The sequence below is a fragment of the Aquarana catesbeiana genome, linkage group LG08 (genome assembly GCF_042186555.1).
Source record: "Aquarana catesbeiana isolate 2022-GZ linkage group LG08, ASM4218655v1, whole genome shotgun sequence".
Taxonomy (NCBI): domain Eukaryota; kingdom Metazoa; phylum Chordata; class Amphibia; order Anura; family Ranidae; genus Aquarana; species Aquarana catesbeiana.
In genome coordinates, this window is record NC_133331.1 from 264,748,848 (window position 1) to 264,775,485 (window position 26,638).

General features: G+C 42.5%; 1 protein-coding gene across 1 annotated transcript in view; it reads right to left on the reverse strand.

Annotated features, from left to right (window-relative positions):
• Positions 1–23,197, reverse strand: part of LOC141106403 (cobalamin binding intrinsic factor-like) — a 44,813-nt gene extending 21,616 nt beyond the window's left edge. Inside the window, exons 1-5 of the mRNA XM_073597164.1 lie at positions 22,920–23,197; positions 22,638–22,826; positions 14,246–14,395; positions 11,326–11,478; positions 7,702–7,874 (exon numbers count right to left, since the gene is read on the reverse strand). Coding sequence (XP_073453265.1) covers positions 7,702–7,874; positions 11,326–11,478; positions 14,246–14,395; positions 22,638–22,826; positions 22,920–22,992 — 738 coding nt within the window. The 5' untranslated portion in view covers positions 22,993–23,197. The remainder of the gene's footprint in view (positions 1–7,701; positions 7,875–11,325; positions 11,479–14,245; positions 14,396–22,637; positions 22,827–22,919) is intronic.
• Positions 23,198–26,638: the final 3,441 nt, after the last annotated feature.

The following is a 26,638-nucleotide window of genomic DNA, read 5'->3' on the forward strand; positions in this document are numbered from 1 at the left end:
CATAAAAAAATAAATAATTAAATGGATTGTTTTTATTCATACAATTTTTGTAAAAATATAAATATGACATTCAAGCACATATATATAATAACTGTTACACCATATAGTTATTATTTTATCAAGCATCCTTCCCATTTGGGTTACCACCAATCTACTCCAAGAGAAGACTAACAATATGCAGACCTCAATGGTTTGTTAGGTATTACAATACAGACAATTTCAATTGCACACATGGGATGATGGTGGTGTCCTATTCTTCTACGTGTTTCGCATTATACTTCATCAGGAGGACATGTTGGGAAGACTAGTAATAATAAAGCAGTAGTAAAGTCTCTTAAAGGTGAAGTTTACTTTTTGAAAAAAAATTAAATAAATAAATGCACTTTTTGCAGGTAAACAAATGTGCATTTATCATTTTTTTTCTAAGGAGCCTGCAGAGCATTGCACCTGGGATCTGCTGATTACGGGTACAATGCCAGGCTTCTGCAGACTCTCAGGATAGCTGTCAGGCAGGCAGTTTCGAGCAGGAAGATCAATAAACTACAACAGCACTCACCAGTGCCCTCGAAGTTTGTTGAGAACTACAAGCTATCAGCCACAATGGCTGACTGTACTTGTCTATTTGTCACAGGAAACTGTGAATGAATGGCATGGCTGTGTGGGCACAGCCCTGCATGGCCTCGTTATTTTCAAATTGTGACAGCGGGTGGGGGAAGAAGATCCCCCACCCGCTGTCACAGAGAGTGGGGTATCAGGGAGAGATGGTGTGCATGCTAAATATGTTACACCCTATATACGGGTGTAACATGCAGGGCCGGGCCTACCATGGGACCCAGTGGGCCATGGTCCCAGGCGGCATTTTAAGAGGGATGGCCTGTGGGACTGCTGTGAAAGGCTGCATCCAATGAGTGTGCAGCTCCTGCTGCCTGTTTCACTCTGAGCAGATCATTCTGCTTGTAAGAGCCGATGAGTGTGTGACACTGTCATGTAATGTAACTGAATGCAGAGAGAGACCAGCTGTCAAAATTGAGCGTTGATGTCGGGGTGGGCGGGACCCAGCAGCTATCAAACATCAGCCAATGGGATGGGATCTGGGCGAGCTGCTACTAGTATGTTTCCCACCCACATTCTTAAGTAACCCAATCATTGGCTGATAGCTGCTGGGTCCCGCCTACCCCGGGTCCTGCCCACCCCGAGTCCTGCCCACCCCTGACATCAGACAGAGACCAGCTGTCAAAATTCAGCGGTGATGTTGGGGGTGGGCGAAACCCAGCAGCTATCAAACACCAGCCAATGATTGGGCTGCTTAAGAAAGGGGGTAGGGCCACATACACGTAGCGGCCCGCCTAGATATCATTCCATTGACATCAAAGCTCAATTTTGACAGGTGTTCTCTCTCTGCATTCAGTTACATTACATGACAGTGTCACACACAGTTTCACTAAGCATGAATATCGGCCTTAGTGTGAAACTCCCTCTCCTCTGTCAGTGCCAATCAGTGCCACCTGTCAGTGCTAATCAGTGCCACCTGCCAGTGCCAATCAGTGCCACCTGTCAGTGCCAATTTAGTGCCACCTGTCAGTGTTTCCAATCAGTGCCACCTGTCAGTGCCAATCAATGCCACCTGCCAGTGTCAATCAATGCCACCTGTCAGTGCCAATTTCGTGCCACCTGCCAGTGTCAGTGTTTCCAATCAGTGCCACCTGTAAGTGCCAATCAATGCCACCTGCCAGTGCCAATCAGTGCCACCTGTCAGTGTCAATCAGTGCCACCTGTCAGTGCCAGTGTTTCCAATCAGTGCCACCTGTCAGTGCCAATCAGTGCTGCCTAATATCAGTGCCAACCAATGCCACCTACCAGTGCCAATCAGTGCCAGTGCTTCCAATCAGTGCCCATCAGTGCCACCCGCCTATCACTGCCCATCAGTGCTGCCAATCAATGCCCATGAATGCCACCTATCAGTGCCCATCAGTGCTAACTATTAGTGCTGCCAATCAATGCCCATCAGTGCTGCCAATCAGTGCCACTAAATGCTGCCTATCAGAGCCAATCAGTGCTGCCAATCAGTGCCAGTGCTTCCAATCAGTGCCCATCAGTGCCACCTATCAGTGCCGCCTATGTTTGCCCGTTCAGCAAACACCCGAATTTGTGGGGCACTCTGCGGGATGTTCACCCGCCGAGTGCCCCACGATGCACTGCATGCTGCAGAGTGCATTCTAGGGCCCTGATTGGATGAAGCCTTTGAAGCCTTGCACCTGACCGCTAGTCAGGTGCAAGGCTTTGCCAGTTAGAGCACTGTCAGAGCCCTGATTGGACAAAATGATAATGACTTTGTCCAATCATGGCTCAGTGCTCATAATCCCACCCCACACTATAAAAGGTTCCTTTCCACAGGAAGCTTTTCCACAGGAAGCCAATCAGTGCCGCCAATCAGTGCCAGTGCTTCCAATCAGTGCCCATCAGTGCCACCTATCAGTGCCGCCTATGTTTGCCCGTTCAGCAAACACCCGAATTTGTGGGGCACTCTGCGGGATGTTCACCCGCCGAGTGCCCCACGATGAACTGCATGCTGCAGAGTGCATTCTAGGGCCCTGATTGGATGAAGCCTTTGAAGCCTTGCACCTGACCGCTGGTCAGGTGCAAGGCTTTGCCAGTTAGAGCACTGTCAGAGCCCTGATTGGACAAAATGATAATGACTTTGTCCAATCATGGCTCAGTGCTCATAATCCCACCCCACACTTTTGCAGTGTGTTAGAGTGGAGATCGATAGAGCAAAGCTGAACTGGCTTACTAAACCATCCTCATCCTCTATGACCCAAGCTGACACTAGTATGCCATCGACCGCAACTGCCAGAGCGGCTTATTCTGTCTCCTTGTTCACAGCTATTCCTGCCATAGCCCCAGCATAATGCATGAAGGAGTCAGCTGAATTATTTGAACACAGCGTCAGCCACTTGCTTCTTGAGGATGCACAGATATTATATGATTCTGATTCAAATTGGCAGTCAGAGTGGTAAGTGGGGTACCCCAAGGCTCTGTCCTGTGACCAATTCTGTTTAATTTATTTATAAATCATATAGAGGATGGGATAATTAGCTCAATCTCAGTGTTTGCTGATGACACAAAAATAAGTAGGGCAAAACCATCACAGCAGGATATAGAAACCTTACAAGAGGACCTAAATAAATTGAGGGAGTGGGCAATTAGATGGCAAATGAGGTTTAACATTGAATATTGGCATGCATTAAAAAGGGGATTTACTCCAGAGATAAAACGATAATCCTGCCACTTTATAAAACTCTGGATTGGCCAGATCTGAAGTATTCCGTCCAGTTCTGGTCACCAGTCCTCAAGAAGGATGTGCTGGTGCCGGAGAGAGTCCAGAGAAAGGCAACAAAATGAATATGGGGACTGGAGGACCTCAATTACGAGGAATGACTACTAGCACTACATTTCTTCTTCCTGGAGAAGAGACGCTCGAGAGACGAGTATTGCCAAGTTGGCTCCAGTGATGATGAGGATGGAGGGGATGATGAGGTCACTGACACGACTTGGGTTCCAGATAGAGCAGAGGAAGAAAAGTGAGGGGGAGGCACAACCCCAACGAGGCAGGATGTCCTCTAGAGGCAATCATATTAGAAGAGTAGAGAGCAGCCACCCTATTCCACCAGATTCTCCTTGCCCACTTCCCACAGCTCAGCCATGCGGGCCTTTTTTAGCACATATGCAGCTAATCATACTATTGCAATTTGCATTCTCTGCCACAAGCAGATCAAGCATGGCAAAAACACCAGCCATTTGGGTACCACATACTTGACAAGGCATTTAACCTCCCACCTCTCAGCCCGTTGGCAAGAGCACCTGTAAGCCACTCACAAGGGGCACAATTCTTCTTCTCCTCACTCATCACCTTTCATGTCTACCCCCGCTATATCTCATGACCTTTCAGCAGCCTCCACCGATAGGGATTATGGTATAGCAAAGGGTGTCACAGGTCCTGGCAACACGTCTGCCAGCAGTATACCACCGGCTGTAGAGTATTGCAGGCAATTTTTTCTGCCCCAGCTTCTGCATTTAAATAAAAAAACACTCCCTATCACCCACATGCCTAGCATCTAAATTCCAGCTTGTCCAAATTGCTAGCTTTAGAACTCTTGCCTGTCCATCTGGTGGATTCTACCCCCTTCTGTGAATTTGCAGAATGTGCTGTACCACAATGGCAGGTTCCCAGTCGCTATTTCTTTGCACGTAAGGCCATTCCAGCTCTGTACCATCACGTGGAAGGCAATGTTGTGGCATCGTTGGGCAAGGCAGTCAGTAGCAAGGTCCACTTTGCTACTGAAACGTGGTCCAGCAAGCATGGTCAGAGATGATATATTTCGTTCACAGCACACTGGGTAACACTGCTTGCAACTAGGAAGGATGTAGGACAGGGCTTAGTGCTGGAGCTTGTTTTGCCACCATGTCTCCATACAGCTGGTGGTGATGATGCAAGATCTGTCAGCTCCATCCCCTCCTCCTTCTCCTCCTTCTCCATGCATTCCTCTGCCGAATTGTCCTATGAATCACTAAACCCCCTAAATACCGCCTAAGTGTTTAAGGGGCTATTCAACAAGTCAGGCTAAACGTTGCAATGCAGTTCTTCAGCTGGTCTGTCTAGGGGACAGGAGCCACGCCGGAGCAGAGATTCTTTCAGCTCTGCAGGAGCAGGCCAAGAGGTGGTTCACGCCACGGCAGTTTGAGCCAGGAATGATGGTGTGCAATAATAGCACTAACCTTCTGTCTGCCCTTTGATAGGGAAATTTGACACATGTAACATGCCTGGCACATGTCCTCAATTTGGTGGTGCAGTGTTTCTTAAACAGGTACCCAGGGTTGCAAGATCTTCTAAGGCAGGCCAGAAGAGTCTGTAGCCATTTCAGACATTCATACACAACCAGTGTTCGGTTGGTTAAAATTCAGTGGGAATTCCACCTGCCCGTAAACTGCCTGATTTGTGACATGCCCACCAGGCGGAACTCAACTTTGGCAATCCTGCAGCAGCTGCACATGCAGAAGAGGGCTGTCAACGAATACCTGCGTGAGTAAGGCACAAGGACAAGCTCAGGGGAGCTCTGCTTTTCATCCCCATGCCAATGGCTGCTGATAAAGGATGCATGCACTTTACTGTCACCTTCTGAGGAGGCGACAAGGATGGTGAGCCTTAACAATGCAGGCATCAGTGACATAATCCCTTTTGTGTTCCTGCTGGAGCATACTCTGTGTGGCATTATAGACAGGGCAGTTGAGGCAGAGGAGCAGGAGGAAGAGGAGGGCTTCCTTTCTTCTCAAGGGCCAATTTATGCAGACACCATTCTTGCGACGCTACAGAACACACAAAAGGAGAGAGAGGAGAAGGACTCTGTCAGTTTTGGAAGCACTGAAGCAGAGGAAGACACATCAAACATTAAGAGATGATTTTCATTCCCCAGAAACCTTGGGAGTAGTATGTGGCTGGGAGGAGGCAGTTCCAGATACTGTAATCCTCAGTGACCCAGATGACAAAATTGTGGTGCATGGGCTCCCTTATTCTTCAAAGCCTGAGGAAGGACTCGAGAATTTGTGGCATCAAGGAGAAGGCTTATTATTGGTTGGCAACCCTCCTTGACCACGTTACAAGGGGAAAGTCTCGGAACTCATCCTGCCCTCACAGTTTTGAGACTTCTGTTGGTCAAAGGAGAAGCGGTGGAGAAGGGAGCCGTCTAAGTGATGCATTTCAAAAATTTTTTGTCCTCGTTGCCCGGGGCTGTTAGCTTCAAGATCGCCTCAGCAGCATCTGCATCATATGGTGTAAGATTATCTAGGGGCGAAAACAGCCATGGCGAGCTCTCCAGTAAATGATCCACTCGGTTACTAGGTCGTGAGAATAGACCACTGGCTAGAACTTGCCCGGTATTTAATTGAGCTGCTGGGCTGCCCTGCATCCAACGTGCTTTCCAAGCAGCATTCAGTGCTGCTAGAGGTTTTATGACAGATAAAAGAGCGCGTTTGTCCACAGACTCCGTTGACCGGCTGACATTTGTCAAAATGAATCAGTCCTATATTAGAAGCAGCTATCAAGACTCTGATGCCGATGCCGCTGATAACGTGTTATTGGGATCTCGAATCTCTACAAGACTGTCTAGGCTGCCTAGATTTGTGGGTGTTGATTTTATCTTGAAGTCATTTTTTGATATAGGTTTTATGGGCACAATTAACACCCAAAAAACAATTTTTCTGAACCTGTTTGACAGGTGCATCAAATTTCAATTTTTTACAGCAAGGCCAATTCTTGCTATCATCAAGAGTACCTCTATAGGGTTATGGTGTGAAGGCAACCAAAGCCCAATTTTTCCACACCTGTTATACTTCTATCCAAAATCTGCAAAAGAGACACCAGAATTTATCTCAAACAAATTGTTAATCTTGTTTAACTGAGTGTAATATATATTGGCTCCTGCACAGAAGTCTTGCTCACTGTGGTGCAAAACTTTGTTATTTCCATCCAAAGTCTGCCAAAGAGACACCAGAATTTATCCAAAAAATCTGTAATCTTGTTCTGAGTGCACTAAAGGTGGCCTCATCATACAGACTGGCTCCCCAAGCCATTGTTTACTAAGTAAAGAAAGCTTGCAGGGAAAATCAATTTAAATGTATTTTTTTTCTTTATAAATGTCAGTTTTGCTGCAGCAGGTTCTATACACGGTACAGATGCGTCACTTTACAGGCAGACTACGGGGACCCCCAGGCACTATATTTAAAGGAATTTTTTCATTTTTATTGTTTCACTTTAAGCATAATTTAAATCACTGCTCCTTTAAAAACAATCTTTTTAAAAAAGACATTTTTCTGCATTGGTACATATCCCCCAGGGCAGTACCTGGCCATAAATGTATCCCCTATTTTGTAGACGCGATAACTTTTGCGCAAACCAATCAATATACGCTTATTGGGATTTTTTTTTACTAAAAATATGTAGCAGAATACATATCAGCCTAAACTGATGAATACATTTGTTTTTTTACATTTTTTTCTTGGAAATGTTTTATAGCAGAAAGGAAAAAATGATTTTTGGTTTTTTTTCAAAATTGTCACTTTTTCTTGTTTATAGCGCAAAAAATAAAAACTGCAGAGGCGATCAAATACTACCAAAACTAAGCTCTATTTGTGGGAAAAAAAAAGGACATCAATTTTGTTTGGGTACAATGTCGCACGACCACGCAATTGTCAGTTAAATATCTTTTTGAGATGTGCAAAGAAAATACCTGTTGATCCTTCCAGAAGTTTAGTGAGAAATTAACTTCCGGTGCTGTCTGTAGTGTTATCTCAAGCAGTGTTATTAGCCCTGCCCAGTTTGGTGTGGACTACCAAAATACATCTCCTCTATGTTATGGAGATGAGGGCAAGGGGACGTGTTCTGTCGTCCTGTCTACAGCTCCTACATGAATACAGTACAATGCGTAAGTTTTGTCACCCTGAGACAAGCAGTATGTTAGTGGCAGGATCACCAGATAAACTAATAAAAAAACCTGGAAAAGGGAAAACCAAAGCAGCCAGCACATCTGAGAACTGGTGAGCCGCAATACATTAGAACATATTAGAACATTTTGTTCTAGTTTTTTTTTTTTTTTTTTATACACTTATATACACCTCATCCTAAACATACAAGTGTACTGTTCATACCTGTCCAGCTAGGCCTGTGCTGTAAGCATTGCCGATGAGTCCATCTTTTTGATGCTCCAAAATATAATTCAGGAGACCAGACAGAGTTGTCCTCACTTTTGTAATTGTTTTTTCAGGGATATTTTCCATGCCAAGCACACAAACCAACCCCATCGCTACTACGGCTGCTGTGTCTGTGAAGGCAAAGCTTTGGTTATGCTAATAATGAAAACCTTTGACGTTAGATAAATAACACATTTTCACCTCTTTCCATCAGTGCTGACTACAGCCTCTTATTGCTGATGTAGTGTTGTCATCTTTCAGTACACTTCCCAGTTGGGACTGCAGAATATTTCTTTAACAATGGAATTAGGCATATTTTCAATAAAAAAACTATGCTGTCTTACCCTCTGAACATTACCTTAGAAATGAGTTCACATATCATTTAACCGCTTGCCGAAAAGCTGCCGCAGATCTACTGTGGCAGAATGGCACGGCTGGGTGAAACGACGTTACCTTGCGTCGCTTCGACTTTTGCCCACTAGTGGTGCCCAGAGCCGATGCAAATGCCCAGCGGGCGTGATGTCCGCCAGGCACCCGCGATCACTCGTGACAGAGCGAGGATCAGGATCTGTGTGTGTAAACACACAGATCCCAGTTCTTTCAGGAGAGTAGAGACAGATCGTGTGTTCATACTATGTATGAAAACCGATCTCTCTCTCCTCCTAGATAGTCCCATCCCCCCTACAGTTAGAACACACCTAGGGAACACAGTTAACCCCTTGATCGTCCCCTAGTGTTAACCCCTTCCCTGCCAGTGACATTTATACAGTAATCAGTGCATTTTTAAAGCACTGATCGCTGTGTAATTGTCAATTGTCCTCAAAAGAGTCCAATTTGTTCGCCAAAATATCGCAGTCCCAATAAAAATCGCAGATCACCACCATTACTAGTAAGAAAAATAATAATAATAAGAATGCCTTATATCTATTCCCTATTTTGTAGATGCTATAACTTTTGCGCAAACCAATCAGTATACACTTTTTGTGATTTTTTTTTACCAAAAATATGTAGAAGAATACATATCGACCTAAACTGAGCAAAAAATGTGTTTTTTGATAAAAAATGTGGGATATTTATTATAGCAAAAAGTAAAAGATATTGGGGGTTGTTTACGAAAGGCAAATTCACTTTGCACTACAAGTGCACTGCAAGTGCACTTGCAGTGCACTTGGAAGTGCAGTCGCTGTAGATCCGAGGGGGACATGCATGGAAAATAAAAAACAGCATTTTAGCTTGCACATGATTGGATGATAAAATCAGCAGAGCTTCCCCTCATTTCAGATCTACCCCTCAGATTTACAGTGACTGCACTTCCAAGTGCGCTTGCGGTGCAAAGTGGATTTGCCTTTCGTAAATAAACCCCATTGTGTTTTTTTCAAAATTGTTGCTCTTCTTTTGTTTATAGCGCAAAAAATAAAAAACGCAGAGGCGATCAAATACCACCAAAAGAAAGCTCTATTTGTGGGGAAAAAAAAGGACGTCAATTTTGTTTGGGTACAGCGTCTCGCGACTGCGCAAATGTCAGTTAAAGCGACGCAGTGCTGTATCGCCAAAAATGGCCTGGTCATTGAGCAGCCAAATGTTCCGGGGCTGAAGTGGTTAAAACAGCGGCATAACTATAGTCATAGCAACCCATGATGCCACTATGGAGAAGGAGGCTCCTCTAGGGAGGTTTTCTGATGTCTCCAATCCAGAAGAGCACAGGATCATTTGCTTGGTAGTCACAGATCTCCTTCACATGCTCTCTATATGAGTAACTGTGAGTAAATGTTTTACCTTCAGAGTCTTTGGTCATTCTTGTAACCATTTTGATGTTAACTCTGTATGCCTAATGGACAAAATGTCTTGGGCATTAAGATGCAAAGCAGGCATAGCTCTGCAGAAAATTGTGGGTGTGGCCAAATTACAGTAACAGTGGGAGGGATCTAAACGGCTATGGTTAAATAAAACCTCAGCGGTTGCTGATATGGGTCAAAAGTGTGTAAAGGGGCCAGGTGTAAATAACATACAGAGCACAAAGGTCAGGAGCAGGTAACACGCAGAAAACAGAGAACAGGAGTAAGTAATGCACAGAGTACAGAGGTCAGGAGTAAGTAACACACAGAAATCAGAAGTAAGTAACATACAAAGAACAGAGGTCACCAATAAGTAATGCACAGAGTGCAGGGGTCAGGGGATAGCAATGTAAATATTGTAGGGTTTAGGAGTATGTAACACACAGATTACAGAGGTCAGGAGTAAGTAACACATGGATTGCAGTGGTCAGTCATAAGTGACACACAGAGAGAGCAGAAGTCAAGCCAGAAGTGTGGAGCGCATGGAGAGCAGAGGTCAGGCATATTTAACATACGCACAGCAGAGATCATCAGTAAGTAACACAAGGAGAGCAGAGATCAGTGGTAAATAATGTATGGAGGTCAGAGGTCAGGAGTAAGTAACATGTGGGTAGTATAGGTCATCAGTAAGTAATGCATGAAAAGTAGAGATCAGAAGTAACAAATGGAAAGCAGAGGTCAGACATTAGCAAGACACGAAGAGCAGAGATTAGGAGCAAATTACAAAGAGAGAACAGAGGTCGGAGTTACAAGTGGACAGCAGAGGCCATCAGTAGGTAATACATGGAGTCCAGAGGTCAGGAGTAAGTAGTGTACAAAAAGTAGGAGGTTACACATTAGCAACACACCAAGAGCAGAGATCAGGAGCAAGTAACAAAAAAAGAACAGACTAGGTCAGGAGTAAGTAACGAGTGGACAGCAGAGGTCATCAGTAAGTAATACATTGAGTTCAGAGGTCAGGAGTAAGTAATGCAAAGAAAACAGAAGTCAGACATTAGTAACGCACAGAGAAAAGAGATCAGAAGCAACTAATGCAGAGAGAGCAGAGGTCAGCAGTAAGTTACATACAGAGAGCCAAGGACAGGAGCAAATAGTGCAGAGTGCAGAGCACAGGGGGTCATGAGTAAGAGATACTCAGAGTGCAGAGGTCATGAGTACATATTTCTCTCCAATCTGTGCAATAAGTGCATTTGCAGTGTATTTAAAATACATTGCACTTCGTACTTTAACTTGGCTCTCTGGTTTCCCACATAGGGGTAGATTTACTAAAACTGGAGCACTCAGAATCTGGTGCAGCTGTGCATGGTAGCCAATCAGTTTCTAACCTCAACTTGTTCAATTAAGCTTTCGCAATAAAAACTGGAAGCTGATTGGTTTCTATTTAGAGTTGCACCAGATTTTGCACTCTCCAGCTTTAGTAAATAACCCCCGTAGGTCTTTTTGTTACCTTCCCTATGGTAGGCAACCCTTGCATCTTCCCCAGGAAGCTGGCAGCATAGCCTAAGTCCTGCAGTGCACAGGCACCAACCCAGCTGCACTATTCAAGCATCAATTGAAAATAACGTTGCTGGAGCCACCCGTGCATGCACAAAAAAATAGGTTGTCATTCATACACAGGCTGTTCCAGCAGCATGTATTTCAAATGACACTTGTGCAATGCAACTGGAGGTGGGGCCTGTGCACTGCAAGATTTAGAGTGTGTTTGATATTGCAAAAATCTGACCATAGGTCCAGTTCATATACTCACCTACAGAACCACACACCTCTGGTGTAGTGTGATTGGCCACAATGCATGCTGCTGATCTAGCATAAGGGCTGGACATGGTGCAGAGACCGAGAAGGTCAAGACCCACCTGGTACCAGGTGGTTATTACGGATGCGTTTGGAGATGGCCCATTTTCTGTAAGAAGAATCAGTGATTATTCATACACTCTAACAAACTCATAATCAATCTCACAAGGTCTAATTAGTTACAAATCACATCTTTAAAGAGGGGGCAAAATATGAAAATCTTCTAGATAATTTCTTGGGTTTTTCTCAACAGCGTGAAAAGAAAAGAAAAAGGGAATCTTTCCAATTGGGACAGCAAAAAGAATCCTGCAGAGGCTCTAAAACTTTTCCCCACTAGAGTCATACTTTACACGTGATATTTTTAATTTGCACTAAAGCCATCACTGTTTATGGAACCAAGTAGAGCAACGCAAGCCTCAGTTTTGGGTGTCTATATTAGACGTTAATACCCTTCCACTGTTCCCCCCATCTCTAGCTCTCAGTTATAGGCAAGACAACTCACTAAAAGAGTGTGGAGTTGTTTTTTTAACGAAATGCAAACTATAATGATTTTCATGAATTTTATATCTTTTCAAAATACTGTTGTAAAAAAAATGTAGTAAAACAAAAAAGTATACATTTGCTATATGTGAACAAATAAACATTAAATACATGACAAAGGACATGTTGAGCACTGTTGGATAGCTACTCAGACATCATAGCAGATGCTCCCTGTCACCAAGTTGGCTATGGCTGATTGACATTGTAAAGTGAATGTAAACCCTTGCATATAACCCAGTGAAGTGACTGGCCACAGAGATGAAACAAATGAAACAAATCCTCCTACGTAAGTTGTACCCATCTATCTGCAACCTTCTCTTCTCTACAGCTGTTCAAAATGCTGAATTATAAAGTTTGTCTGAGAGTTCAGAAAAAAGGGAGTGGAGAGCAGAAGTCAACCTCTGCAGAGGTCAGTGAGAACTCTGACAGCTGATTTGAGAGAAGGGACACCCCCCCCCCCCCTCGACACAGGAACAGAACTGAGGCTGTCAGTCCCTCCCCATCAGGAAAACATGTCAGACGTGATTCAGGTTGATAGCAGAGGAACGAAGAAGCAGATAAAAGTGATACTTAGTGCTCCTAAAACAAAGTCTAGCCTAAGCTTGTTTGGCTGGGCTTCTCCTAAGGGTCACAGGAGTGCAATCAGTTTTGCACTCCCGTGACCCGTTTTCAGCAGAGAGTGGTCTAAAGTCCGCTCTCTGATGACGTCACACAGATCAGTCCAGGCACCGCGTCATCCTGACTCTGGGAGTCTGGATGCTCCAGGTGCCTGGACTGATGGCTGTCTCAGCCTCTCAGCGAACCGCTCCCCACCACCTCCACAGCTCAGCGCTCCAGTGAGTGTGAAGGAGCAGAGAGGAGAGCTGCTGATTGACAGTCAGCAGCTCTCCGCTCGGGGATCTGTGAGAACCGAGCCATCGGCGGTGTTTGATGGCTCGGTTCTCAGTGAAGAGGTGGCGGGGGACCGATGCTGCATCCACCTAGGTAAGTATGATGGGGGGAAAAAAACCCAAACCTATACTTCTCTTTTAATTGAGACAAGTACACTCTATAGAGGGATATGCTTTGTTCATGTTTCATGTGTGAGGTTTACATCCACATTAAGCTGTTAAACCCTGTAGACAATTACCTTTTAGCCACTTGATGCACGTCCACAATACATTTACTGTGGGCAGGCGGTAGCTACAGTCTAGGCAATGTACCCGTATGTCACTGCGTGTTTGCAGGTTTTTGGGTGTGCGTGAGCGTGTCCCCTTCTGACCCGTACGATTTGTCAGCAGGTTTCAGCAAGTGATTTTGGCTCTATACCTGCTTATCGGTTGTGGTCAATCACACACAGAATTCTGTGTTTACAAACATATAGAACTCTCTACACAGACTGCGATCCTGCTGTTTCTTCTCCCCGAAATCAATTGTGAGTTCAGGGAGAAAAAGCAATCAAGGCTGTGAGCAAAAGCAGCACACATTACACTTGTTAGGAACATTGTTAACCCCTTGATTTCCCCTTGATGTTAACCCCTTTCCAGCCAGTGTCATTGGTACAATGTACAGTATTATCACCGATCACCGTATTAGTGTCACTAGTGATGTCAGTGACAGTTAGTGTCCCTGCTAGCCAGTGTCTATTAGTGCCAGATTTCCAGCCACATTATCACAGTCACACCACCATTACTAGTATAGCGTCTATAGCTGCATAAATTCCTGTATATATACCATAGTTTGTAGACCCTATAACTTTCACACAAACCAATTAATTACACACTTATTGGGATTTTCTTTAACCAAAGACATGTAGCAGAATACATTTTGGCCTAAATTTATGAAGAAATTTGATTTTATCGGATGTGTTTTATAACAGAAAGTGCAAAATATTGGTGTTTTTTCAAAAATTTTGATCTTGTTTTATTTCTAGAACAAAAAAATGAATAAATAAACCCAGGGGTGATCAAATATCACCAAAAGAAAGCTCTATTTCTTTGAAAAAAATATATCAATTTAATTTGGGTACAGCGTTGCATGACTGAGTAATTGCCAGTTAAAGTAGTACAGTGCTGAATAGCAAAAAATGCCCTGGTTATGAAGAGGATAAAACCTTTTGGAGGTCAAGTGGTAAATAAAGGAAAATATGAAAAGGACTCTAAAGCTCCAGCTACTGGCTTGACAGAAGACTAATAATATTCCTATGCAGTATTTTATATTTAGCTGACAAACTAGTATACCAATTCTATTTTTTCTGACCATGACTAATAAAGTATATACAAAAACAGCTACAGTATACATTCTTTTTTAACACCGTTAAGGTTTCTTTTTGACCAGAGCTCGTTTTTATAACTTACCAAAAGCACGCAGCTCTTCACGAGTCTTGTTCTCCAGAAGCTTGACAAGGTTAATGCTTCCTTGCTGGACAGAGATGTTGCTGGGATCAACACACGAAGAGCGAAGAGCGAGAACATAAAGGGCCACTTTCCCTGACGTAAAGGACACATCTACAGAGAAAGAGAGAAGACCAAAATGAATCACCCAGAAGACAACCAACCAAAGACTGGACAGCTGGCCATGTGACCAGAAGAATACGAAGGATGAGATCCACTCTCCAGTCACCATTTTCCCCATATGGGTAAAGAGGACAAAAAAACTAATTCTGTTAGATTTAGAAAGCTGCCAATTTGGAAGATTCATCCCATTCATCCTAGTGACCATTGTCACTTGGGCTAAAAGAGATGGTTGCATTTTGCAGTTATAACCAGAACAGGAAGTGAAGGAAATCTTTCAATTGGAACATTTGTTGCAGTGAGGGGACTTACTGTGCACCAAAAGAAGAGGTAAGGGGAAATATTCCATTTGGAAATATTCCAAATGGAATAATCTAATCTAATCTAACATCTTTTGTCCTCAAAGATGTCTACAAAACAAAAAGTGAAAAGAGATCAGGTGTTCTAGCCATTCCCTACTCTAAAACTTAAAAAAATGTTTTGGCCTTACGTATACAGTGCATCCAGAAAGTATTCACAGCACTTCACTTTTTCCACGTTTTGTTATGTTACAGCCTTATTCCAAAATGGATTAAATTCATTATGTTCCTCAAAATTCAATACCTCAAACAATATCCCATAATGAGAATGGGAAAGAAGTTTGTTTAAAATATTTGCAAATTTATTAAAAATTAAAAATAAGAAACAAAAAAAATCACATGTACATAAGTATTCACACAAGAAAGATGGAAGGGGGAAGCGCCACCTAAGTGCTGTATCACAAGGGGTTTATTAAACACAATGGTTAAAAACACAACAAGTAAGATAAAGGAAGGCTTATCGTAAACTGGTGAGTCCTTACTCCTTCATGGTCCGCCGAGTTCAGGTTCCCTGAGAAGCAGTGGAGGTGGAAGAAAGTTCCTGTGGTGTGTAGGAAGTCCATGCCTGGAACGCCTTGAACATGTGACATGACCAGTCAGCGGACAAGCCAGTTTACGATAAGCCTTCCTTTATCTTAGCTGTAAGTGTTTTTAACCGTTGTTTTAATAAACCTCCTGTGATACTGCACTTAGGTGGCACTTCCCCTTTCCTTGTTTGAAAAGTTGGCTCAACTCTGAGGATAGCAGCCCCACAGTGCATCACAAATTTGTGCCCAGGCATCAGAGACTATGATTACCACCCCAGCAGCTACTGCTGCATATTTTGCCAGAACTACTGTCCAGCATAAACTCAATGCGTCTGATCTTATGACTTTTTGTACATAAGTATTCACCTTTGCTCAATACTTTGTTGAAGCACCTTTGGCACCAATTACAGCCTCAAGTCTTTTTGGGTATGATGTTACAAGCTTTGCACACCTATTTTTGGGCAGTTACTCCAATTCTTCTTTGCAGGACCTCTCAATCTCCATCAGGTTGGATGTGGAGCGTCGGTGCACAGCCATTTTCAGATCTCTCCAGGGTTGTTCAATCAGGTCAAGTCTGGGCCACTCAAAGACATTCACAGAGTTGTCCTGTAGCCACTCCTTTGTTACCTTGGCTGTGTGCTTAGGGTCATTGTCCTGTTGGAAGATGAACCTCCGCCCCAGTCTGAGCGCTCTGGAGAAGGTTTTCATCAAGGATGTTTCTGTACATTGCTGTATTCATCTTTCCTGCCATCATGACTAGTCTCCCAGTTCCTGCCACTGAAAAAACATCCTCACAGCATAATGCTGCCACTACCATGCTTCACTGTAGGGATGGTATTGGCCATGTGATGAACGGTGCCTGGTTTCTTCCAGACATGACACCTGTCATTTAGGACAAAGAGTTCAATCCTTGTTTCATCAGGCCAGCGAATTTTGTTTCTCATGCTCTAAGAGTTCTTCAGGTGCCTTTTGGCAAACTCCAGGTGGGCTGTCATGCGTCTTTTACTGAGGAGTGGCTTCCATCCGGCCACTGTACCATACAGGCCTGATTGGTGGAGTGCTGCCGAGATGGTTGTTCTTCTGGAAGATTCTCCTCTCTCTACAGAGAAATGCTGGAGCTCTGTCAGAGTGACCATTGGGTTCTTGGTCACCTCCCTGGCCAAGGCTCTTCTCCCCTGACTGCTCAGTTTGGTCGGGCAGCCCACTCTAGAAAGAGTCCTGGTGGTTCTAAATTTCTTCCATTTACGGATGATGGAGGCCGCAGAAATTTTTCTGTAACCTTCCCCAGATCTGTGCCTCAATACAATCCTGTCTCTGCAGTCTACAGGCAATTCTTTGGACTTCATGGCTTGGTTTGTGCGCTGACATGCACTATTAACTGTGGGACCTTATCTATTAACTGTGGGACCTTATATAGGCAGGTGTGCGCCTTTCCAAATCACATCCAATCAACTGAATTTACCACAGATGGACTCAATTCAAGTTGTAGAAACATCTCAAGTTGATCAGTGAAAACAGGATTCACCTGAGCTCAATTTTGAGCATCATGGTAAAGGCTGTGAATACTTATATACATTTGATTTTTTTGTTCTTTATTTTCAATAAATTTGCTAAGATTTCAAACAAACTTTTTTCACGTTGTCATTATGGGGTATTGTTTGTAGGATTTTGAGGAAAATTATGAATTAAATCAATTTTGGAATAAGGTTGTAACATAACAAATTGTTGAAAAAGTGAAGCGCTATGAATACTTTCCAGGGTGCACTGTACTTTAAGTAAGAAGGGTCCAAGCTTTGATAGGAAAATTATGTGATGCAGCAAGCTTTGATTATAGAAACTAGGAAACAGACAGTCATTTACAATTAAGAGGTATGGCAGGTCTTAGAGGCAGGCCATGGCCCACCCTGGGCTGCAATGACAAATGTTAGGTGAAGGATAGGTGAAAAGCTCAATAGAGGCATATGGTTGTTTTGGACAACGGTAACACCTTTATACTTTAAATCATTTTAAAACAGGAAGGCCAGATTAGAGTTTGCCAAACAACATCTAAAAAAGCCTTTGCAGTTCTGGAACAACATCCTATGGACAGATGAGACCAAGATCAACTTGTACCAGAGTGATGGGAAGAGAAGAGTATGGAGAAGGAAAGGAACTGCTCATGATCCAAAGCATACCACCTCATCAGTGAAGCATGGTGGTGGTAGTGTCATGGCGTGGGCATGTATGGCTGCCAATGGAACTGGTTCTTTTGTATTTATTGTTGATGTGACTGCTGACAAAAGCAGCAGAATTAATTCTGAAGTGTTTCAGGCAATATTATTTGCTCATATTCAGCAAAATGCTTCAGAACTCATTGGACGGTGCTTCACAGTGCAGATGGACAATGACCCGAAGCATACTGCGAAAGCAGCCAAAGAGTTTTTTAAGGGAAAGAAGTGGAATGTTATGCAATAGCCAAGTCAATCACCTGACCTGAATCCGATTGAGCATGCATTTCACTTGCTGAAGACAAAACTGAAGGGAAAATGCCCCAAGAACAAGCAGGAACTGAAGACAGTTGCAGTAGAGGCCTGGCAGAGCATCACCAGGGATGAAACCCAGCGTCTGGTGATGTCTATGCATTCCAGACTTCAGGCTGTAATTGACTGCAAAGAATATGCAACCAAGTATTAAAAAGTGAAAGTTTGATGGATGATTGTTAATCTGTCCCATTACTTTTGGTCCCTTAAAAAGTGGGAGGCACATATACAAACTCTTGTAATTCCTACTTCATTCACCTGATTTGGATGTAAATACCCTCAAATTAAAGCTGAAAGTCTGCAGTTAAAGCACATCTTGTTCATTTCATTTCAAATCCATTGTGGTGCTGTATAGAGCCAAAAAGATTAGAATTGTGTTGATGTCCCAATATTTTTGGACCTGACTGTAAATCTACTCTATGAGCAGCAGATGCTTAAACTTTGTTAAAGTAGATGCTTTGTTAAAGTAGTAGTGACATCATCACTGCACTGCACATGTCTGTGCAGAGCAGAACTGTGGGAGGAGCCCAGCAGGTTCCGCCCACTACAGGCTACCTGTGGAAAACTACAGGAGGGGCGGAGACAAGACCAGTCATCCTGCACAAGAACAGTGCAAGAGTTACTGGTCTTCATTACAGGAAGCTCCTGCGCAGAGGAAAAGTTTCACAGTGCATTACCGAATAGACATGGAGGAACGATCAGGGTTCAAGTAAGAATACACATTATATTTGTAACTAAACCAAATCTATTCAAAGACTAAGAAGGAACAGTGATATGTCTCCTCCCCCAGTCAGTCCCATCCCCTCACAGTCAGAAACACTCATGAAGGAACACGTTTTACCCCTTGATCGCCCCCTACTATTAACCCCTTCCCTACCAGTGACATTTACACAGTAATCAGTGCATTTTTATAACACTGATCGCTGTATAGATGTCAATGGTCCCAAAAATGTGTCAAAAGTGTCCGATCTGTCCGCAGCAATGTCGCAGTCCTGCTAAAAATCGCAGATCGCTGCCATTACTAGTGAAAAAAAATCATAATAAAAATGCCATTAATCTATTCCCTATTTTGTAGACACTAAAACGTTTGCACAAACCAATCAATATACGCTTATTCCAATTTTTTTTCTAAAAAAAATATAGAAGAATATATATCGGCCTAAACTGATGAAGAAATTTCCTTTTTTTTTTGCATTTTTTTGGGGGAATATTTATTAAAGCAAAAAGTAAAAAAATACTGTTTTTATTTTCAAAATTGTTGCTCTTTTTTTTGTTTATAGCACAAAAAATAAAAACCGCAGAGGTGATCAAATACCACCAAAAGAAAGCTCTATTTATGGGAAAAAAAGGACGTCAATTTTGTTTGGGTACAACGTCGTCTGACCGTGCAATTGTCAGTTAAAACGACCCAGTGCCGTTTCGCAAAAAAAATGGCCTGGTCATTAGGGGGCAAATCCTTCCGGCGCTGAAGTGATTAAATTGGTTGTAAACCCTTACAGACCACTTTTACCTACAGGTAAGCTTATATTAAGGCTTACCTGTAGGTGCAAGAAATATCTCCTAAACCTACATGGTTTAAGAGATATTTCCAAAAGACAAGCGCCGATGTCTACGGCGCATGCATCATAGACGACGCACAGGCACACTGAGCATGCCGTTTCTAAAGGCGATTATGCCGTTATTGGCGGCACCAGCACGCATGCGCGCGATACCTGGAAAGAAGATGGACGCTTCGTGGAAGAGGGGACAGTGGTGACATCGCAGGCTCCTGTGTCAGGTAAGTGACACGTAATGGGCTACTATGCGATGCATAGTAGCCCATTATGCTTAACCAGGGAAACAAAGAGAAAGTAAACCTATCAGGGTTTACTTCCTCTTTAAAGTGCATTGAGCGCTGGTGAAGAGGGTGTTTCATTAACCCCGAAAATTAATTGTAACAAAAATGGAAATTGAAGCGCCACACCACTGCCAAGAGGTCCAGATACAACTTTATAACAATAATGCCACGTACACACGATCGGACATTCCGACAATGAAATCCTGGGATTTATTTCTGACGGATGTTGGCTCAAACTTGCCTTGCATACACACGGTCACACAAATGTTGTCGGAAATTCTGAACGTCAAGAACGCGGTGACGTACAACACATATGACGAGCTGAGAAAAATGAAGTTCTATAGCCAGTGCGGCTCTTCTGCTTGATTCCGAGCATGCGTGGACTTTTGTGCATCGGAATTGTGTACACACGATCGGAATTTTTTGTTGTTGGAAAATTTGAGAACCAGCTCTCAAATTTTTGTTGTCGGAAATTCCGACAAAAAACATCCGATGAAGCCTACACACGGTCGAAATTTCCGAGAACAAGCTCCCATCGAACATTTGTTGTCGGAAATTCCGATCGTGTGTGGGCTGCATCGGACGTTTTTTGTCGGAATTTCCGACAACAAAAATTTGAGAGCTGGTTCTCAAATTTTCCGACAACAAAATTCCGATCATGTGTACACAGTTCCGATGCACAAAAGTCCACGCATGCTCGGAATCAAGCAGAAGAGCCGCACTGGCTATAGAACTTCATTTTTAAAAGTCAGGACAATCCAAAAAGTATTTAACAGCGATCCAAGAATGCCCCTTCTTTAGGGCTAGAAAAGACATAAGGACATCTCCATATCAATCCGATATCAATACAATATCCCCTCCTCGGGGTCGTATTTAAAACCAAATACCCAATGGCCAATAATATTGGAAGTATAAAAATATATGTGAGGATAACATTTAATAGATAATCACTATACAAGAACCTCAGACAAATGTGTGAATGTGGATGATAAAGCATACCATTTCAGTTAATCAAAAATCTAATGGGGATTTGGCAGAAGAGGCAGCTCTTTGGATACCTTTATTCTCATTAGGTCCATATTTTATTCAGAATGTATTATTTTAATTAATATTATTATTCCCATTTCAGAAACAAAAACTTAAAATTATCTCATGGTGGGAGTGCCTGCATTTAGGAAGAAGATTTTCTCCATAAAACAACAGTGGCATAAACAGCTATGATCATTTCAGGCAAGTGTTCATGGTTAAGCACTGCACTCTAAACTTTGGCTTTACTTTGAGGAAACAATAGCAATAATCAAAGAAAATCTATTGTAGATGAATGATTTTTCCTAAAAATAGTTGGGTCAGGGGGCGCTTACTGAGAGCGCATCCTCTCTCAATCCAAGTAAAACTGGATCTTCATCTAATGTCTGTTTATAGTAACATTTACGGTATGGCTGGAAAACCCTAAAAGGGTTAATGCAGAGTACATTTCTACATAATTGCAAGGTTGTGTCTGATTCATACACACACCTCTTACACAACCCAGGACAGACCTGCTATTGTTTTTTTACAAAAGATTCTTACAATAAAAATTTCAATAAAATGTAAGGGGTGGAAAGGTGTACCCCTCACCTTCTACTAGCTGTCATTTGAGAAGGTGTTACCACTCATGTTCTGTTCCAGCAACAAAAAGTAGGACTTGCCCTTGTCTTTTCTTCTATTAGGATGGTAAGTGAAAGGAGATTTAACCAAAAAGAACAGAGATAGCAATTAAAACCGCAAAGCTTGCATTTACCATAATATCACATGTGGGCCAATGCCTAAGGCAGCAGGATGAACATTGGCAGCGCCAAACCTCAACATTTACAAAGTTGGTGTACTGTAACTTTTTGATCCCTTCTTCTAGCCCCCCTGTGGACAATTTTGGTTAAATTCAGCAGGAGAACTGGAGGGAAAGGGAAGAAAACAAACCAGAACAATATTGCCCAAAAGAGGCATTGGTACTACAAAAATATACACATAGTTACATAGTTAGGCAGGTTGAAAAAAGTCCATCTAGTTTAACCAAAAAAAAAAAAAATAATCCCATTACACAATCCTTCACCCACAGCTGATCCAGAGGAAGGCGAAAAACCCCAGCAAAGCATGATCCAATTTGCTACAGCAGGGGAAAAAAATTCCTTATATTATGTAAATTTAGGAAAGAATCCAAGCTTTTTTTAAAGCAATCTACTGAGTTGGCCAGAACCACCTCTGGAGGGAGTCTATTCCATATTTTCACAGCTCTTACTGTGAAGAAACCTTTCCGTATTTGAAGGTGAAATCTTTTTTTCTCTAGACGTAAAGAGTGCCCCCTTGTCCTCTGTGATGACCTTAAAGTGAATAACTCAACACCAAGTTCACTATATGGACCACTTATGTATTTGTACATGATGATCATATCCCCCCTTAATCTCATCTTCCCAAGAGAGAATACATTCAGTCCCTCTAATCTTTCCTCATAGCTGAGCTCCTTCATGCCTCTTATCAGTTTGGTTCCCCTTTTCTGTACTTTCTCCAGTTCCCCGATATCCTTTTTGAGAACTGGTGCCCAAAACTGAACTGCATATTCCAGATGAGGTCTTACTAATGATTTGTACAGGGGGGCAAAATAATATTTCTCTCTCTGGAGTCCATACCTCTATTAATACAAGAAAAGACTTTGCTCGCTTTGGAAACCACAGCCTGGCATTGCTTGTTATTATTAAGCTTATGATCTACTAAAACCCCCAGATCTTTCTCCACTATGGATTCCCCCAGTTGTACTCCCCCTAGTATGTATGATACATGCATATTCTTACCCCCCAAGTGCATAAACTTTACATTTATCAACATTAAACCTCATTTGTCACTTAGTTGCCCAATTAGACAGTGCATTGAGGTCGGCTTGTAAATTAGAGACATCTTGTAAGGACGTTAATCCACTGCATAGCTTGATGGACAGCTAAAGGAAGGAAAGACGTTACTTACTTTTTGACACTCTATCCACAGCATCATTTTTCAACTGTTCGATTAGGATGTCTTGGGCTGTAGGATCCTTGACCTGTCCCAGGTTAAGTGCCAGAAGAACACTGGGATCAGGAGGGACACACGGCCCCACGCTACGAGCCATGTTGATGGCCAGGCTGGTGACATAAGACTTTTTGGTGTCTGGAACATCTGCAAAAAAGATGGAGATCCATTTGTTTTTTTTTTATCAGAATGGAAGCCACATCATGTCACTTTTCATCTTCTGATACTTATCATACTCACTACAGGTGTTATTAGCGTCGCAGAAACAAGTAACGCTGAGTAGCACAAGGAATAATCCAAGCCTGTTCTCCATGTTGACAATGTCTTACAAAAGGACAAGTTGTGTCTTATATACCGGTTACTGTATTGTCTTTGGCTTCGAACCAGGGATTAAAAAAAGCAATCTACCTCCCAGTTTACATATTCCACCTTCCCTTAGCAAGATGTAGCTAGCTAGCTGTGACGGACAACAGAGCACTGAAGGATTACAGTGCAAGGCACATTAAGCTCCGTCAGCTTTTAGAGAAGTTATTGTATTGATTGCAAAATATCTATATGAAAATTTCTGAGAAGTTAGCCACCTTTAAAGCCGAACTCCATGAATCATTTTAACACTCAGTTTAAGTACATATCTTTTACATAGGAAGATGTTAATAAAAGGGTTAAATTGTATCGAAAGTCAAAAATTTGGTTTGTAGTTTTGGGTGACAACCTGTGTTAATTTTGAGTTGTCATTAAAAGAGTAAAAGAGGGGACATATTACAATTGGGGCAATAACAAGGAAATGCCTTCATTTTAAGGGAATTTTCTCTTATATCCTGTTGTGCATACAGGACAGGAAATGAAAGACAGATAATCGCCCTAATGGGACAGAGATGGCAAACAAAAATGCTGAGGGTTTTAATATTCCAAACTTTATACAAAATATTCCAAATTATATATAAAAAATAAATAAATAAAAAAGTTTGGGCTGAACTAAAGCTCCAACCAGGAAGCAGCAAATGCATCCTTTTGGTGATTTAGCATTCTGTGGTGTTTGTCAAACATGGTGACTCTGATCCATCCCTAGACACACCATATTCGCATTACACACCACAATGGACGTCTCTGCTATTTAAGACCACCAATGGGTTTTTCTGACCCCCCCCCCTTCTAACAAGTGACCACAGATTTTCAATAGGGTTCAGGTCTTACTAAGTCATGCAAGGACATTCACCTTTTTATCGTCCAACCACTGTGGGGTGTGTGCTATGGGTCATTGTCATGTTGGAGGGTAAACCTTCTTCCCATTGACAACTTTTTGGCAGAGGGCAGCAGATTTTCCTCAAAAATTTGATGGCATTTTGCCCAATCCATTGTTCCTTCTATCCTGACAAGTGCTCCAGTCTCTGCTGCAGAGAAACACCCCCATAACAGGATATTACCACCTCCATAACAGGATATTACCACCCCCCATAACAGGATATTACCACCCTCATAACAGGATATTACCACCCTCATAACAGGATATTACCACCCCCATACCACCTCCATAACAGGATATTACCACCCTCATAACAGGATATTACCACCTCCATGCTTTTCTGTAGGAATGGTGTTATTTAGATGGTGAGCTGTATTGGATTTCTGCCAGACATATCGTTTGGTGTTGAGGACAAATAGTTCAATTTTAGCCTTATCTGACCAGAACACCTTTTTCCATGTGGCCTTAGAATCTTCAAGGTGTGTTTTGGCAAAGCTCAGTCATGACTGCACGTGGCCTTTCTTGAGGAGCGCCTTTTTTCTTGCAACCCTCCCATACAAGCCACAGTGCACTACCAAGCATCTTAACAACCAATGACCCATCCCTGCTGTCAGCAGAGGATTCTCCGATGACAGGCCCCCTATGGGGCCTGGTATAAATTATACCTGCAAGCTGTTTTTTTTTTTTCTTTTTTAATTGCGGCTCTTTTGCTTACATTCTGCTGTCAGTGGGGAATCCTTCACTGACAACAGGGATGACTCAAACCACTCACCGACCAGCCACAATACATATACTGCAGCAGGTTGGCATGTGCAGGCAAAATCATGTACATGTACGTGAATTTGCCTGCTCGGGCTAAACCCCTCCCCCGACCGCTGTGTCACAACGAATTGGGGACCAGTGATCACGTGATCGCTATGCGATCACATGACACAATGTCAACAAAGCTGTTAGGAATTAATTTGTTCCAAACAGCTGCATTGCTTATGCTGTGATTAGCTATCACATGGTATCTGGGCCAATCACAGCAGCCTGTGATTAGCTGTAGCCAATCACAGAACAATAGTGATCACAGCTGTCATGAATGGTTAACCCATTAATGACAGTTGAAAATGTTGCTGTTACATGTACACAACATGTAATTACACAAAATGTAATAGAAAAAAAAATCCCTGATCAACCCCCCCACCCCAGAGTAGTACAATGTTACTATAGTGACACTGAACTACTCTGATGAAAGTATATAAAAAATTTTTAAAAATAAAAAAAAGCTAAGAAAAATTGAATAAAAAAATTATTTATTTTTAACATACTGTCAGTGTCCCTGACTGGTGGCAGTATGCAAAAATAGTGAAAAAAACCCAAAAAATGACAACTTCAAAAAGCTCTATGCTTTCTCTAAGGCTCTAGAGGCTCTAAATGCCTCAGACTGTTTACTTACTGAGATAGGCCGTCACTTCATCAGGATTGATCAATTTATATATATATATATATATATATATCATTTTTCAATATATATACCATAGTTTGTAGATGCTATAACTTTCACAAAAAACAATTTATATACACTTATTGGGATTGTATATATATGAATGGGTACCCCTACCCATTCACTAAAAAAAGTGTCAAAAATTAAGACAGGTGGCAGTTTTTGACAATTCCTTTATTAAAAAATAAAAAAAACAATGCCCCCCGATGTAGATCCATCGTCATTCACGATGCCCGCCGCATCGCTGGAACAAAAAAAAAACGCTCCTCCCGCAGTGAAGGCTACACCGAATGCCTGCTCTGCCGTTTGACAGTTCTTAAATAGGTAAATAAGGGGCGGGGCCATCTGGTGGCCCCGCACCCTTGTGATGTCACTGACACAGCATGCGCTGGTCAGTGACGTCACAAGGGGGCGATGTCACCAGGTGGCCCTGCGCCTTATTTAGGAACTGTCAAACTGCAGATTAGGCATTCAGCAGTTAGCCTTTCTTGCGTGCAAAGCTTTTTTTTTCTTTTTGGGTTCAGCGGTGCTGCAACAGGTTCTATACACAGTACAGATGCACCAATTTACAGGCAGACTAGGGGGACCCCCCAGACACTATATTTAACCACTTAAGCCCCGGACCATTTCGCTGGCCAAAGACAAGAGCACTTTTTGCGATTCAGCACTGCGCCGTTTTAACTGACAATTGCGCAGTCGTGCGACGTGGCTCCCAAACAAAATTGCCAACCTCTTATTCCCACAAATGGAGCTTTCTTTTGGGGGTATTTGATCACCTCTGTGGTTTTTATTTTTTGCGCCATAAACAATAAAATAGCGACAATTGTGAAAAAAACCGCATTATTATTTATTACTTTTTGCTATAATAAACATCGACCAAAAATATATAAAAAAACATTTTTTTTCCTCAATTTAGGCCGTATACGTATTCTTCTACATATTTTTGGTAAAAAATCGCAATAAGCGTTTATTGATTGGTTTGCACAAAAGTTATCATGTCTACAAAATAGTGGGATAGTTTTATGGCATTTTTATTAATATGTTTTTTTTACTAGTAATGGCAGTGATCTGCGATTTTTATCGTGACTGCAACATTATGGCGGACACATCGGACAATTTTGACACATTTTTGGGACCATTGTCATTTTTACAGTGATCAGTGCTATAAAATTGCACTGATTACTGTAAAAATGACACTGGCAGTGAAGGGGTTAACCACTAGGGGGC